We start from the raw sequence: 14,668 nt of genomic DNA, 5'->3' as shown, positions 1-14,668 counted from the left end.
CCGTATTTAGCCCACCCCCACCCCCCGTCAGCAATAACCTAAACCAGGTGTTACCTGTGTATCAGATCTGCACATCGCTCAGCAAGAATTTTAGCTCATTCTTCCTGGCAGTAGGAAAACTGCTTTAGCTCTGTCATGTTCCTTGGACACCTCATGTGTACAACTCTCTTCAAGTTAATCCATACATTTTTCTATAGGGTTGAGATCTGAGCTCTGACTTAGCCACTCCAAAAGGCAAATTCTGTTTCATAAGCCATTCTGTTGTGGACTTGCTCCTGTGTTTTGGGTCATTGTCCTGTTACTTCTACAGACTTTTGGCTGAAGTACAGACACTCATACATTATCCTGTAGAATATTTTGATACACTGCTGGCCCTGATGCAGCAAAGCAGGCCCAAATCATGATGTTCCCTCCACAATACTTTAGGGTTGGGATGATATTTTCATGGTCATTTACAGTGCCTTTATGCCTTTATGCCAGATGTAGCGCTGCGTGTTCTTTCTAAATAGTTCAATCTTAATTTCATCTGTTCACAAAATCTTTTGCCAGTACAGTTGTGGAGTGTCAATGTGCTCTTTTGCCATGGATACCCTGCTTGTTCAATGTTTAGCGGACTGTTGACTCATGAACACAGATGTTAGCCTGTACCAATGGCGCCTTCAAATCTTGGTTGTCACTCAGGGTTGTTTCTTTACTTAATTGATTCTCCGAGTCTCTGTTATGCTCTTGGGGTCATTTTGACTGGCCGTCCACTTCTTGGCAGCTAGCCACAGTCACAAATTGTCTCCACTTGTAGATGGTTTACCTCACTGTAGACTGGTGAATTTCTAAAGTCTTTAAAATCACGTTGTAACCCTTTCCAGCTTTATATACAGTTTTTGATAGTAGATCCTCTGAAAGCTTTTGTAGTTTTGATCTAATTGGATGTAGACGCAATCCAATTTAGCATTACTCCAATTTTCTACTCAACTCACCATTAAACTTCACTTCATGGAAAAAGAAAGGGTTCACACATTTACAACATGTTTTTAAGGATGACACCTTTATTTCTTATTATTTGCTTCAGAGGTTGGTTCAGTATCAGGAAAGATCAATACTTACAATATGTTTAACTCTAAATCTAAATCTAAATCTGTGTAAAAGTCTAAGATATAAGTATTACAAATAACTCATATTCAGAATTCAGATATTTGAGTCTCTATTGGCATTGAATTCGGATCAAGTTACACAACATAAATTGTATAAATTGGGATAAATTGACACAGATATGTGCTCTTACTGCACCCTAATACTCCTGATACTTATTTTCAAGGTCTATGGATATCTTTACCCATACAATTTCTTCTTGTTTGGTTATAATTTTTGACCATTCCTCCCTGGAGAATGTTTTAATAAACCTTTTGAATTCAAAATGTCCAAGCCCCGAGGCAGCAAATCAGCCCCATCCCATGATGGTCAATACTCAACCATGCTTCACAGTTAGGGTGAGGTTTTTGTGTAATTGTGCAGTTTTCTTTTCACTCTAAAGTTGTGTATTTTAGCTAAAGGTTTCTGCTTTGTCATCTGTCCAGAGAACATGTTACCAGACGAATTGGGGGACATTTAGGTGTTCTTGGGAAAACTTAAGATAGACTGCAATGTTTTTTATTGTTTGTTTGTCCATGAACCAAACCTGTGTAAAAGTCTAAGATATAAGTATTGCAAATAACTGGGGGAACATTCAGGTGGTCTTGGGAAAACTTAACCAGGCTGCAATGTTTTTTATTGTTTGTTTGTCCATGAACATTTTTTTTATATATAGTGGACAGATGGAGATTGAAGGTTTAGCAGTATGAAGGGTTTTGAAGTTGGTGGAGTCTTCTGTAGGTCTTCTGCTGTTATCCTTGGGTTCCATCTCACCTCTTTTAGTCAGCAGTCTGAAGTTTCTACACGGTTTTTCTAACCGTGGATAGACGTTTGCATCATGGCATGGTTCACACTAACCAATCTTTCTTTAGAAGAAAAGATGTGTCAGTAACCCGGCTTTGTGACTTTATTTCATGAGCTACATGTAAAATCAACACTACCACTTTTACTCAGTTCAAATTCAAATATTAATGTACAGAGATAGGGAAAATCTCTATACATTAATAGTATTAGGTAGTGTTAGTTTTACATGTAGTGAAAGTTGTCATAAAGCAGCTTTAAGAAGATCACGGTTTTTGAGGGCGACAGTGGCAAGGAAAAAGTCCTTCAGAAAGAGAGGAAAAAACCTTGAGGGGAACCAAGACTCAGAAGGGGAACCATTTCTTTCTATATTTAACAAGTACTATATACCAACTATTCATAAAGACCATTATTGCTACTACCTTGGTTTATATGGTAAAAACCATTACACGTTTTATAATATAACAATACTGTTTTGGACCCTGTTCTAAGAAATAATTGTATTGCATGAATTGTACTAACAGTGCCTGTGACACAGTACTCTAACTGTTAGTGGCTGACCATGTTCTGCTGCTTTCCCTCTCTTTCTCTCCCCTCTCTAGTTGCACACAGATGCAGAAAAGGGTTCCCTTGTGGAGAGTGGTCTGTCTTGGTACAGCGAGGACGCCAAGTGCATGAGTGAGGGTTGCTACGACAGGCGCAGCTTAAAGAATGAATCCACCTGCAAGTGGAGAAAGGTGCAGGATGACACAGGCATCAAAGGGGAACTGAGGAAGCCACAGACACTCAGTCATCAGAACGGTCTAAAAAAAAGTTGCAACCTTCCAGTGGGCATAACTTCACCCATCACCCAGAACCCCCAGAGCTTGCTGAAAGCACCAGGAGGTGAGTTCTGCTAATACAAACACAGAATGTGTAAAACAAAAATAATGGCAGACACTCACATGTGTTCTAAAAACATGTTATTATATTAATATGTGGCCTGGAACCATCATAACTGAAATATGTACTATGTATGTATGCCATCAAGATACTAGAATTGATAAAAAAAATCCTTAATCCTCCCAAAAACACAATGGCAATGTGTCATGATCACACATGCCCCAAAGTAATGGACTTAGGGCTATTCATTGAAAGTGCTTGGTAGGAAGTACATTTTGTGCATCAAGCCCAACATTTGAGTTTAAGGTTGGCCGTTTCATGACGGCCAGCTGCATGTAATGATATGCCAATTATTTGAGGACCATTAAAAATGTTCCTCTTGTTATACTTCATTTCAGACCCTCTTTTCTCTATGATTACAACCCATAGATTTACTGTGGTGGTGTTATATCTGATGCTGGAGTTTAATAAAAGCACCGGAATCAGGAGAAAGATGGTTCTGTTCAGAGATACAGAGAGGGTTGGCACCAGCCCCAGACAGCTGCTGCCTCTGACTTGTGTGTGTGTGTTGGGTTGAGGGGGCAGTGGGGGTTCATAATAGTCCTTCTTACCACCCTTTTCTCTTTAACTCAGACATTTCTCTTTGGGACTGTATCTACTAGTAGAGAGGTATAGTTTAAAACCAAAAAGAACAAAAATAGTTGATCTGTTTTCAGTCTTTTTTGTTTCTGCCTTCCCTAATCAAGCCCCACTAAACATTAAAAAATAGTTCAGCTTTTGCTACAGGATCAGTCTCTATTCTTCTAGAAAGTAATTACGCTAGATGTTGGAACATCGTTCTTAGGATTTGATTGCTTTCAGCCATATATATAGCTCTGGAAAAAAATAAGAGACCATTGAATTTTTGTTTCTTAAATTTGCATCTCTACGTGTATGGCAGACATTTTCTTCCAGGCATTTTATCAAACACAGCTGTTATCTAAATTTGCAGACTATGAATGGCATAAAGTCACCCAACAGCAATGTGAAAGACTAGCGGAGAGCATTTCAAGACATGAAAGCTGTGATTGGCAGTCAAGGTTATTTCACCATAGGAATTTCTGAATGCTCTCAAAGCTCAAATATTAGTACTGTGTTTTAATTTGAATAATAACATATTTGCATTATAATTATTATAATAATTTGTTTGCATTATTTGAGCAGTTGTGTTTGAGCATAAATGCTCTAAAAAGCAATATTTTTATTTGAAATGTAAGGGAAATGCTGTGCATGGTTTATGAAATACAATGCAAATGTTAATTTCCCTAAACACATTGCCTATAAATAGTAAAAGTTATTTGTTCCGGAGATATAAGTATATGTAGGGACTAAATAATTCTGTTTACCCCTTACACTTTAATTGCATCTTGATCACTTCATTTAAAGTCCATTAAGGTGTTTTTCAAAGGCAAAATTACAATACCTTTTAAATGTCCAAATACGTATATAGACCTAAAAGTATTTAAGAGATCTAATGATCTAAAGAATTAGCTTACGTCCAGGCAGAATGTTGCCAAAAGGGGAGACATTGTGTCAACGGTATTGTTTTTTAAAATATAGCCAAGACAGAGAGGAGAGTTTATTATTGTTTGGCTTGATTATTTTTTTCTTAAGCTTGTAGAAGCTGAATGTAGAGCTGAATGTAACTGAATGTAACACATGTAGAAGGTTTTGGGAAAAGGTATAATTAGCTCTATTTGTTGTAGTGGAATAAAGGTTCCAAAAGTCTCTGCTTCCGTAAAACTGTACTCTGTGTCTACATTTGTTGCGTATGGCAGCAATTTAATGTGTAGACTGACGTTTTTAGCTTCTGCAATGAAATGTATTATTGAAAAATATATTAAATCATCACTACAGCTGAATTCACTATTTAGAGTTCAGTAGTTGTCTGATTCTTAATTTGTTTAGAGATTGTAATTTCCCTAGAATAGTCTCAGGAGGGTTTTTTGGTGTTGTTTTTTTACATTTGTTTAGAGAGGAGTCAGCCACCATTTGCATTCATGCTTTTGGAATGACTGTGATAATTATACTATTAGCTGTGGAGAATGTAATTGTATGCATTAGCAGAATAGTGAGATAATGATCTAATGTGGTGTGGGAAAGGACATCTATATCGTCTATGCTAATACCAAAGGTCAGAATAAACAAAAGGACAAGTTACAGATGAATGTGTATGATTTGCAGTGCTTCTTTTTGTGTCCCGCTTTGATTCAGCTTGCCACTTATCAGTTCATACTGTTGGTTGCATTGATGTCAGCTAGATTTACTTGCATTGACCAGTCTTCGTGGTGACAGTAATGTCAGTTAAACTTTCTGTTCTCAAATGTATTGTATTGTAATGCTGAAATGGCATTGAATAGCCACTGAGCAGCCCCTGTTGTGATCTTACTAATGAACTTTCCTATTTAAGTTACAATTCTAGTTCTAGTAGCTATATATTTAGTGCCTACTTTTTACACTATGTATTTGAGCTTATTTGCATTTCCCTTCTGCAGCAAAAAGTGGCCAAAAAGTGGTGGGCAAAGCTAGGATGCCAGTGAAAGCATCTGCCCTACAGCGTTCATGTTCAGATGCGGAAAAAGAACAGAGTCAGAATTGCAAACCAATCTCCGGCCTGGTCAGACCTTCTGCTGGATCCAGCAACTCTTTTGGGTTCAAAAAGCCTGCCCCAGTTACAGGTGCTGTTACGGCTCTTACCCCTAATGGAAGCGTCATCTCTGTAGCCTCTACAAACACATCCAAAACTCTCAAATCCTCTGCCATTCCAGTAAAACCCTCAAGTGGTGGCATTAGCAGCAGTTGTAAAACTAGCCTTGATGTGTCAAACTGTGATCAGGGCTTCTTAGCCCCCAACTCTCGGAATAACATCCTGTATCGTAGTCTCCCAAGACCTGCGAAGTCCAGCACCTTAAGTTTGAGTAGAAGTAAACTAGCTCGTCCAGTAAGCAGCAGCATAGATGGTGGTCTACTCTGCCTCAAAACAGTGGTTTCGCAGTCCAAGCTGAAGGAACCAGGTAGTGGGAAGAGCTCCGGACAGATTGCTGCAGAAGGGAGTGGCTCAGTGAATCAGACGGACAAAGAAAAGAAGGCAGCAAAAGCTAAAGCAGTGGTTTCTGACTCCGAATGTGGAAGTAGTGGTGCACTGAAGCATGGACCTGCCCCACCCACACAGAGCATAGCAAAGCCTCCCACTAAATTACTGGGACTCAGGCAGTCATCCAACATGGGAAAATACTCTGATCTGCGCTCGCCAAACTCTCCTAGGTAAGCATAATACATTTTATTCCTGCAGTTAGCTGGTGAATCCTGGTAAATATAATATAATATAAAAATAAATTATTGCATTTACTAAATACAGAACAATGCTGGTCATTTCACAGGATGGTACTTCCATCAAATGCTACCAGTGTTTGCACACCTGACCCAACTTTTACTTCCCATCATGACTGTTGTAGTCACTCTCACTGTATATTTGTCTGCCAAAAAAATAAAAGCATAAAAAGTCAAGTTTTTTTCCAAAATTAAAAAAAGTATGCTGGATTATTATATTGTATTTTGTGCTGTATTGTGTAACTGCTACTGGCTGCAAAATTTTCTTTTGGGATCAATAAAGTATCTATCTATCTATATATCTACATAGTTCAGATCCGATAAAAACACTTTTATCTGAAGAAAAAAAAGTTTTTCTGGAGTTTCATTCCATTTATTATTAAGATTTTTTTTATTTTTCTATAAGCTCTACTGTAAGTAGAATGAGTAAGCTTAAGAAAAATGTTAAATAAAGCTGCATGTTTACTATTTTATTTCATGGCAAAGATTAAAACATGTTTGTATTCCTCATATACTCATATGTTTTCATACAGTTGTCTTTTTTCTAAACCTTCCAAACCCACCAACCTGGATGAAGTTGACACCAATAGTCTGAACTGTAATATAGTCAATCCCTCCTAAAGTGCCACCCTTCAAACTTTAGGATTTATCATCTCTAAACAGTCCAACTGATCCTGCTTTAATGACCAGCCCTGCATCTGTCTGCAGTATTAACTACTTAAACTGTTTCTCTGGCTCAACAAGGGAGACCGAAGGCCAGACATGCAGCTCTCCCCTGCTCTACCCACGCATTTCTGGACTGCACTGCAGCATGGAGTCCCTGCCTTTGCAGATGAGTGTGTGTCCAGCAGGGGTCACTGTGGATGAATCCAGGCCCAAGCAGGATTCAGGAAGCAACTGGTCTCCAGGCAGTAGCGCCTCACTGACCCTCACAATGGACAGGTTAGTGTGCAGATGTATGTTTTGAATTGTAAGCAACAGAAAGCAGAGGTTTTAGAGGTTTTAGAAACGAGTAATATTAGTGACATGGTGCAGTTATCTGCTTGGAGTAGCAACAATAGGGACAGTATTCTCATTATTACAGTTCAGTCAAGGTAAAAATACTACATAGTGTATCCTGAACAATAAAATAAGTTCTAGTGTGGACATCGTGCAAAAAACAGGGCAATTTTTATTACTGTTTTTATTTACTAGTAGTGCAAGTGCTGCAGCAAGTGCACATTATTACAATACATATATTCACTTTTATTATGGAAAACAAAGGTCCATACTTATTTGTACTTTCAATCTTTTGCCAGTGCTTTGCTTTCTTTTACTACATAAATCCTTTGCCCTTTTCTTTATGCAGCCTGCCATCTGAATAGTAGTCTTGTCGTTTCTTTTGGTTCTGTTTTTAGTACGCAAAGAGACAGAAATACCCTACCGAAGAAAGAATTAAGGTATGTTCATTTTTACTTAATTTACTAATAAAGGGTTGTATATGTTTTGATATTAAGACATAATTGTGTTCCTGAATTGATTTTGTTTTCCAAAATAAAAGTATATATTTGTATATATTGATGTATGTTGTTCTCTTACTGCACTTCAGCCGTAATGGCTTTTCTCAGAGTGATGAAGATTGTAAAGAGAGGCGTCACTCACACACAATCATGAGCCTGAGCGCAACGGACAACGGTCTTCCTCAACTACCATCTCCAACACTAACCAGCAAGATTCCATTAACCAGTATCGGTGAGCACGTTCCACTCTTGTCCTTTAGCGCTATCATGGTTACCTGATTAAAAAGCAGGATTAAATATTGGATTAAACATTCATAATGATATGTATATTTGTATATGTATTAATTTAAGAAAAGAGCCTCATGTACACATTATGCACATTCTTTTGCTGAGTGTTGAGATGTTTTTAATGTTTTTTTAATGTTTTAAAGTTTAACTTAATTTTTTAACTTTCTTGTTAATCATTTATTATGATTATTGTTTATCAAGTAAAGTCAAGAGGCTTTATTGTCATTTCAACTATATACAGAGTACACAGTGAAACGAAACAACATTCCTCCAGGACAATGGTGCAACACAACACAATGCAGACAGTGCAGACTAGAAAGTGTACGGGCAGGGTACAATAAATAAACTAGACTGCAACAGTAGTGGGAAATAGGGTTGTGCAAACAAAATGTGCATGCTATGTTAAAAACAGTAGAGTGCAGCACAGGTTAGTGCAGTACTCTAGCAGCTAGCTAGGGATAATTCAGTAGTTGCTGGATATTATCCGACCCAGTTCTATGGCCTTGAGTATAGGGGTAAGCATCAGTGTGAACTTCTTAAAATTTACTTGTGTTTGGATAGTATTTAGTGAGCAAATGCTGTTATGCTGTTTCTTGCATGGAGAGTGGTATACTTATTGCTGTCTGATTTGTCAAAGCTGCAGATAATCCAGGCATGGGCATTCCTAGGATGACTCGGTCCAACAGCATTCCCACCCATGAGACTAGCTTTGAACTATACCAGGCCTCACAACTGGGCAGCACTCTCTCAATAGCCGAACGACCTAAGACTGTGATGTTCTCCGGATCCTTCAGGGACCGAGATCCCGGTGATGATGGTGAGAGAGATACTAGTCAGTGTAATCGTAATTTAGATTAAGCACTGAATATTGTTTTATTTTATCTTTCTCCTGTCTCTCGCCCTGTCATTTTTTTGCTCTTGCTCTCAAGTTCATGGCTCCGTGCTCTCGCTGGCATCCAGTGCTTCCTCCAATTATTCCTCAGTGAGTATCGCCCTGAACTTAATTTCTTTATTCTCTTATGTTACAGTATGTGTTAATGTCATTGCAGTATGGAAAGAACATGAACGTGGCTGCTAGAATAGGGCTAAAGATTTATAGGATCAACTATGGGGGATTCTTGAAGAAGCTGCTAAAGTTTTATTTAAAGAAAAGTAATGGTAAGAAGGCTCTCCTCAGGACTGCAAATCATTTTGTTGTACAGGTCTCTTGAAGGACATGGTTATTCATCATTGGGCCTAGCTTAAATTAAAAGTGCTAATGTGGCTAATGTTGCTTTATTATTAGCTTATCATTTTTAGACAAATGTTTATATTATATAATATAATCGTCAAAAAAGCTACATTTACACATTTTTAAATTCTGTAAATCCTGTTAAGTTATTAAGCATGTAGTTATTACATTATACAGAATGTTCTGTTTTGCTGTTTAAAACATTTCAGTCATTCTCCCTTTTAGATAGAATAGATAGAGTAGATACAGTGTTATAAGGTTTGTTCAGGCAAAGTCATGTGAAATTTGAAATAACAGTTCTGCTGACTAGTGGAGTGTCATGCTGGCTAGGCGAGACAAGGGAACACTCGCAGGGACAGAGCAATGCAGAGAAACAGTCTTTAATGACCAAACCAAAACGAACCAACACAAACAAAACGAGGCAGCAAAGTACAGGGTCCAATAAACAGAAACAGAAAACAAACAGGTGACAACTGAAACGGGGATAAACCTGGAAAACCACCTGAGGCTGGAAAGCAGTCCGGGAGCAAAGCGAGAGGGGACAAATCAAACGGGGGGAACGAACAAACTAACAAACAAAAACCTTACCCCAAAACCGCGCTCGTCAGGCGCCGATGAACTTACTCGACACTTTTCTAGTTTAACAAACAGCAGGTGGGAACCGGACGCCAAATCACCCTGGCGACCAACCGGTGAACCAGACAGCGAACTCCTGAACGTGAAACCGCTCCGATAGAGCAACATGAAAGTCCTATGTGAGAAAACCAACGGGGGGAACAGAAAGTACGTGAACATTGAAATCAACCCAACATTGACTGAAAAGTCCCAAGGAGCCTGTGTACCGCGGCCCGAAGCCGCCCCTGGGGGGGGTGCGGCGCCGCAGGGCTGACAGTACCCCCCCCGAGGCGGCCGGTCGGGTCCCCCGACGGGGACGCCCCGGTCGCCGGCCAGATGCCTGAGAACCCAGAACATCCGGGAGTTCTTGGGGCGGCCGCGAGGCCTGGGAGGTCGTTACTAGCCGGTTCCCAGGAGCGTTCCTCCGGACCATACCCTTCCCAGTCCAGCAGATACTGCAGTCGGCCCCCGCGCCGTCGGGAGTCCAGTACTCGCCGGGCCGTGTAAGCGGGAGTCCCTGCCACCTCTACAGGCTCCGGCGGCGTGTCCGCCGGGGAGGCCTCGTCCAGGGGCCCAGACACCACAGGCTTGAGCTGCGAGACATGAAACACAGGATGTATACGTGAGTGTGGGGGTAAACGAACCTTAACCGAAACCTCGTTGACGTGCTTAACAACCTCGAATGGACCCATGTACTTAGCTGCCAGTTTCTGAGACGGAAGACCAGTCCGAATGTCCCGTGTGGAGACCCATACGCGATCTCCGGGCGCGTATGACGGGGTCTCCCCACGCTTCCGATCGGCCTGTGTCTTGTAGCGCCACAGGAAGGTCTGGATGTGCTGATGGGTCGTGGCCCAGACGGCTTCGCTGCGGCGCATCCAGGCATCGACTGCTGATACCTGGGTCTCCGCAGCAGTCCAAGGGGCCAACGGGGGTTGGTAGCCTAACATACACTGATAGGGGGTGAGGCCAGTGGTCGCGCACCTCAGCGAGTTCTGGGCCATCTCGGCCCAAACCAGATACCGCGACCAGTCGCTGGGGTAGTCGTGACAGTAGATCCGCATAAACTTCCCCAGCTCCTGGTTAGTGCGCTCGCACTGGCCATTGGTCTGAGGGTGGTATCCTGAGGAAAGACTTACACTCACCCCCAGGTGCTCGCAAAACGCACCCCACACCCGGGATGTCAACTGGGCCCCTTGGTCTGATACTATGTCCTCCGGGATTCCGAAATTCCGGAGGACGTGGTCTACCAGGGCTTGGGCTGCCTGCATGGCTGTGGGCAACGTAGGGAACGGGATGAACTTAACCCCCCTCGAGAAACAATCCACCACCGTCATCACCACCGTATAACCCCCGGATTCGGGCAGATCCGTGACAAAGTCTACCGCCAGGTGAGACCACGGGCGGTCGGGGACGGGCAGAGGCATGAGCTTCCCCGAAGGGAGCGTCTTGGGGGTTTTGCACAGGGCGCAGGTGCTACATGAAGCAATTATACGGCGAATGTCTGCCCGCATCCCTTCCCACCAGTACTTGGCTGCCAGTAGGTGGAAAGTACGGGTCTCACCTGGGTGGGCGGCCGTTAGAGAGGCGTGGGCCCAGCCAATGAGCCTCTCCCGGAACGTGCTTGGTACGTAGACCTTGTCTGGGGGGCACACTGTGGGAACGACGGTGCGGGAAAGCGCCTCGGCTATCTCCGTATCTAGGTCCCATTGAATCGCCGCGACTGAGACCGAAGGTGGTAACAAGGGTACCGGGTTGACCTCCCCCCCTCCGCCGTTTGGTGGATGCGGGAGAGGGCATCCGCCTTAGCGTTACGGGAGCCCGGCCTGTACGTGATGTGAAACCGGAACCTGGCGAAAAACAGGGACCACCTGGCTTGCCTGGTGTTCAGACACTTAGCTTGCCGGAGATACTCGAGGTTCTTATGGTCAGTAAGGACTAGGAATGGGTGGGCAGCTCCCTCCAACCAATGACGCCACTCGGACAGTGCCATCTTAACCGCCAGGAGCTCCCGATCCCCTACCCCGTAGTTCCTCTCTGCTCCTGTGAGCTTCTTAAAATAGAACGCAACGGGGTGTAAGCGGTCGCTTACCTCCTGTCTCTGTGACAGGACGGCCCCCACCCCTGTACCGGAGGCATCCACCTCCACCACAAACGGCCTACGGGGATCGGGGTGTCGCAACAATGGGGCCGACGTGAAAGCACGCTTGAGTGCTTGGAACGAGTCCTCCGCGGCCGGCGTCCAAGTGATGCGCCGCGGGGCTCCCTTAAGCAAAGACGTGATGGACGCTGCCAAACTACTGAAGTCTCTAATGAACCTCCTGTAGAAGTTTGCAAACCCTAGAAAACTCTGTACTTCCTTGACCGAGCCTGGTGTCGGCCAATCCCGGACCGCCTGAACCTTTGCCTGATCCATAAGAACCCCCCGCTCGCTGATAATGTAACCCAGAAAAGGTATCTCCGGCACATGGAACACACACTTTTCTAGTTTAACAAACAGCAGGTGGGACCTGAGTCTCGCCAGGACCAGGCGGACGTGGCGCACATGGATGACCAGGTCGGGGGAGTACATCAGTATGTCGTCCAGAAAGACCACCACGAATCGTCCAAGGTAGTCCTTCAGGACGTCATTAATGAACGACTGGAAGACGGAGGGGGCGTTGGCTAGGCCATACGGCATGACCCGATACTGGTAATGCCCCCTGGTGGTCATAAACGCCGTCTTTCACTCGTCCCCCTCCCTGATCCGCATGAGATTGTACGCACTGCGCAAATGCAGCTTGCTAAACACTCGGGACCCCCGCAACTGTTCGAGGGCAGACGGGACCAACGGCATGGGATAGGGGAAGCGCCCGGTAGTCTATACACGGCCTCAACCCCCCCCCTTTCTTCTGAATGAAGAAAAACCCTGACGCTACGGGAGACTTAGACAGCGTGATGTACCCCTGTGCTAAGGCTTCGTCTATATAATCCTCCATCGCCCGTTCCTCCTCCCTAGTGAGGGGGTAAACTCGTGCTTTAGGTAAGACCGCTCCCTCTACTAGGTCGATGGCGCAGTCGTACGGGCGGTGGGGGGGAAGCTTAGCAGCACCGGACTTAGAGAAGACATCTACAAGGTCCTCATACTCGGACGGCAAGATGACAAGGGTTTCGGGTTCAGGGCTCTCCACCGAGGTGGACCCGACGCTAAAGGGGGGCGAGATTGAGGCAGTGTGTGCGGCAATATGAGGACCAAGATGTCTGGCCAGGAGATGTGAGGGTTGTGTTTACTAAGCCATGGCAGACCGAGTATCAGAGCATGCTCGGAGGCCGGGAGTACCAGCAGTGAGGCCTCCTCCTGGTGTAGGAAACTCGCGGCTAGGTGGACACCAGTGGTCACGTGGGTAATGGGGCGAGGACCCATGAGCTGATGCGGAGAGGTCTCTGGAGTTCCTCCACCGGGATTCTCAGACGCTCCACGATGTCGGCCCTCAGGAAGCTCCCCTCCGCACCGTAGTCGATCAACGCTGCAACACACACACACTGGGACCGGTAGGTCACTAATACTGGCAACGTGATCGACCTAGACACTAGCCCCGGAACAGGCAGACTCACCGCATTAGCGCGAGGAGTCCCCTCCCCGCGCCATCGGTGTTTGGGTGAGAAGCCATCAGGATCCTCCTCCGGCAGTCTCTGCGACGATGCCCCGCATCCCCGCAGTAGAAGCACAGCCCCTCTCTGGTCCTACGACTGCGTTCCTCCGGTGCCAAGCGGCCGATACCCACCTCCATGGGCTCACTCTCCGGTGTACTTGGTGAGGCGGGGGCCGCCGTACCCGCTGAACTGGAGAGTCCTATACTCCCTGGCGCACCTTGGCTGGCCTGCTTCTTGGGGCAGGCGACCGATCCCCCAGCTCCGTGGGGTCTGAGGTGAGTAGGGCGACCTAGGAGCTGGTCCAGCCGGATCGCGAGCGCGATGAAGTCGTCCAGCTCCAACGTCTCGCCCCGATAGGCCAGCTCCCGCTGCAGACGGGGGTTCAACCCGTTACGAAACAGGTCCAAGAGGGCCGGCTGATTCCATCCGCTCCCTGCCGCCAGAGTACGGAACTCCAGGGAGTATTGAGCCGCCGACCGGGAGCCCTGCTCCATGCGCAGCAGCAGGTCGCCCTTGGTGAGTCCCTCTCGGGGGTGTAGAAACACCGCCTTAAAATGTTTAAGGTATTCCGAGAGGGATCCTTCGCTAAGCTCCGTCCAGGTGGCAGTGGCCCAATCCAGAGCCTTCCCTGCGAGCCGGGATACAATAAAGGCGATCTTCGCCTGGTCAGTGCCGGTCGGGGAGTTCTTAAAGAAGACCTCACACTGAAGCAAGAACCGGGTGCAAGGGAACCGGACGCCAAATCACCCTGGCGACCAACCGGTGAACCAGACAGCGAACTCCTGAACGTGAAACCGCTCCGATAGAGCATATACTACTTGAACTTGTAGACCTCCCTAGCCAACCTTACAGCTTGGCATCGCAAGAGTAATTCTCGGCACCGAGGCATCTGCGTTTGCTCCCTTTGTACCCCAGCACTCAGGTGAAACAAATCAGACATAAACAGAAAACATGGCGCCTTACTGCGACCGCCGTCAACATAAAAGTCCTATGTGAGAAAACCAACGGGGGGAACAGAAAGTACGTGAACATTGAAATCAACCCAACATTGACTGAAAAGTCCCAAGGAGCCTGTGGACCGCGGCCTGAAGCCGCCCCTGGGGGGGGCGCGGCGCCGCAGGGCTGACATGGAGCACCTTATTGTCTTGCTTTTTCTTTCTTACTTGCATACCCTTAGGCCGAAGAAAGGATGCAGGGGGAGGTGAGTCTTCATATTTATTTATTA

General features: G+C 45.1%; 1 protein-coding gene across 6 annotated transcripts in view; it reads left to right on the top strand.

Moving 5' to 3' along the window:
• nav1a (neuron navigator 1a) overlaps window positions 1-14,668 on the top strand; it is a 57,034-nt gene that overhangs the window by 8,563 nt on the left and 33,803 nt on the right. For 3 of the 6 annotated variants that reach the window (XM_072656458.1, XM_072656462.1, XM_072656463.1), the window contains exons 3-10: window positions 2,529-2,811; window positions 5,343-6,111; window positions 6,922-7,119; window positions 7,575-7,616; window positions 7,766-7,908; window positions 8,602-8,781; window positions 8,894-8,946; window positions 14,621-14,644. In XM_072656458.1, the coding sequence (XP_072512559.1) occupies window positions 2,529-2,811; window positions 5,343-6,111; window positions 6,922-7,119; window positions 7,575-7,616; window positions 7,766-7,908; window positions 8,602-8,781; window positions 8,894-8,946; window positions 14,621-14,644 (1,692 nt within the window). The remainder of the gene's footprint in view (window positions 1-2,528; window positions 2,812-5,342; window positions 6,112-6,921; window positions 7,120-7,574; window positions 7,617-7,765; window positions 7,909-8,601; window positions 8,782-8,893; window positions 8,947-14,620; window positions 14,645-14,668) is intronic. The other 3 variants (XM_072656459.1, XM_072656461.1, XM_072656460.1) reach the window with 3 other exon arrangements.

Source organism: Salminus brasiliensis, chromosome 14 (genome assembly GCF_030463535.1).
Source record: "Salminus brasiliensis chromosome 14, fSalBra1.hap2, whole genome shotgun sequence".
Lineage (NCBI taxonomy): Eukaryota > Metazoa > Chordata > Actinopteri > Characiformes > Bryconidae > Salminus > Salminus brasiliensis.
This window is presented reverse-complemented; position numbering and strand designations above follow the sequence as displayed.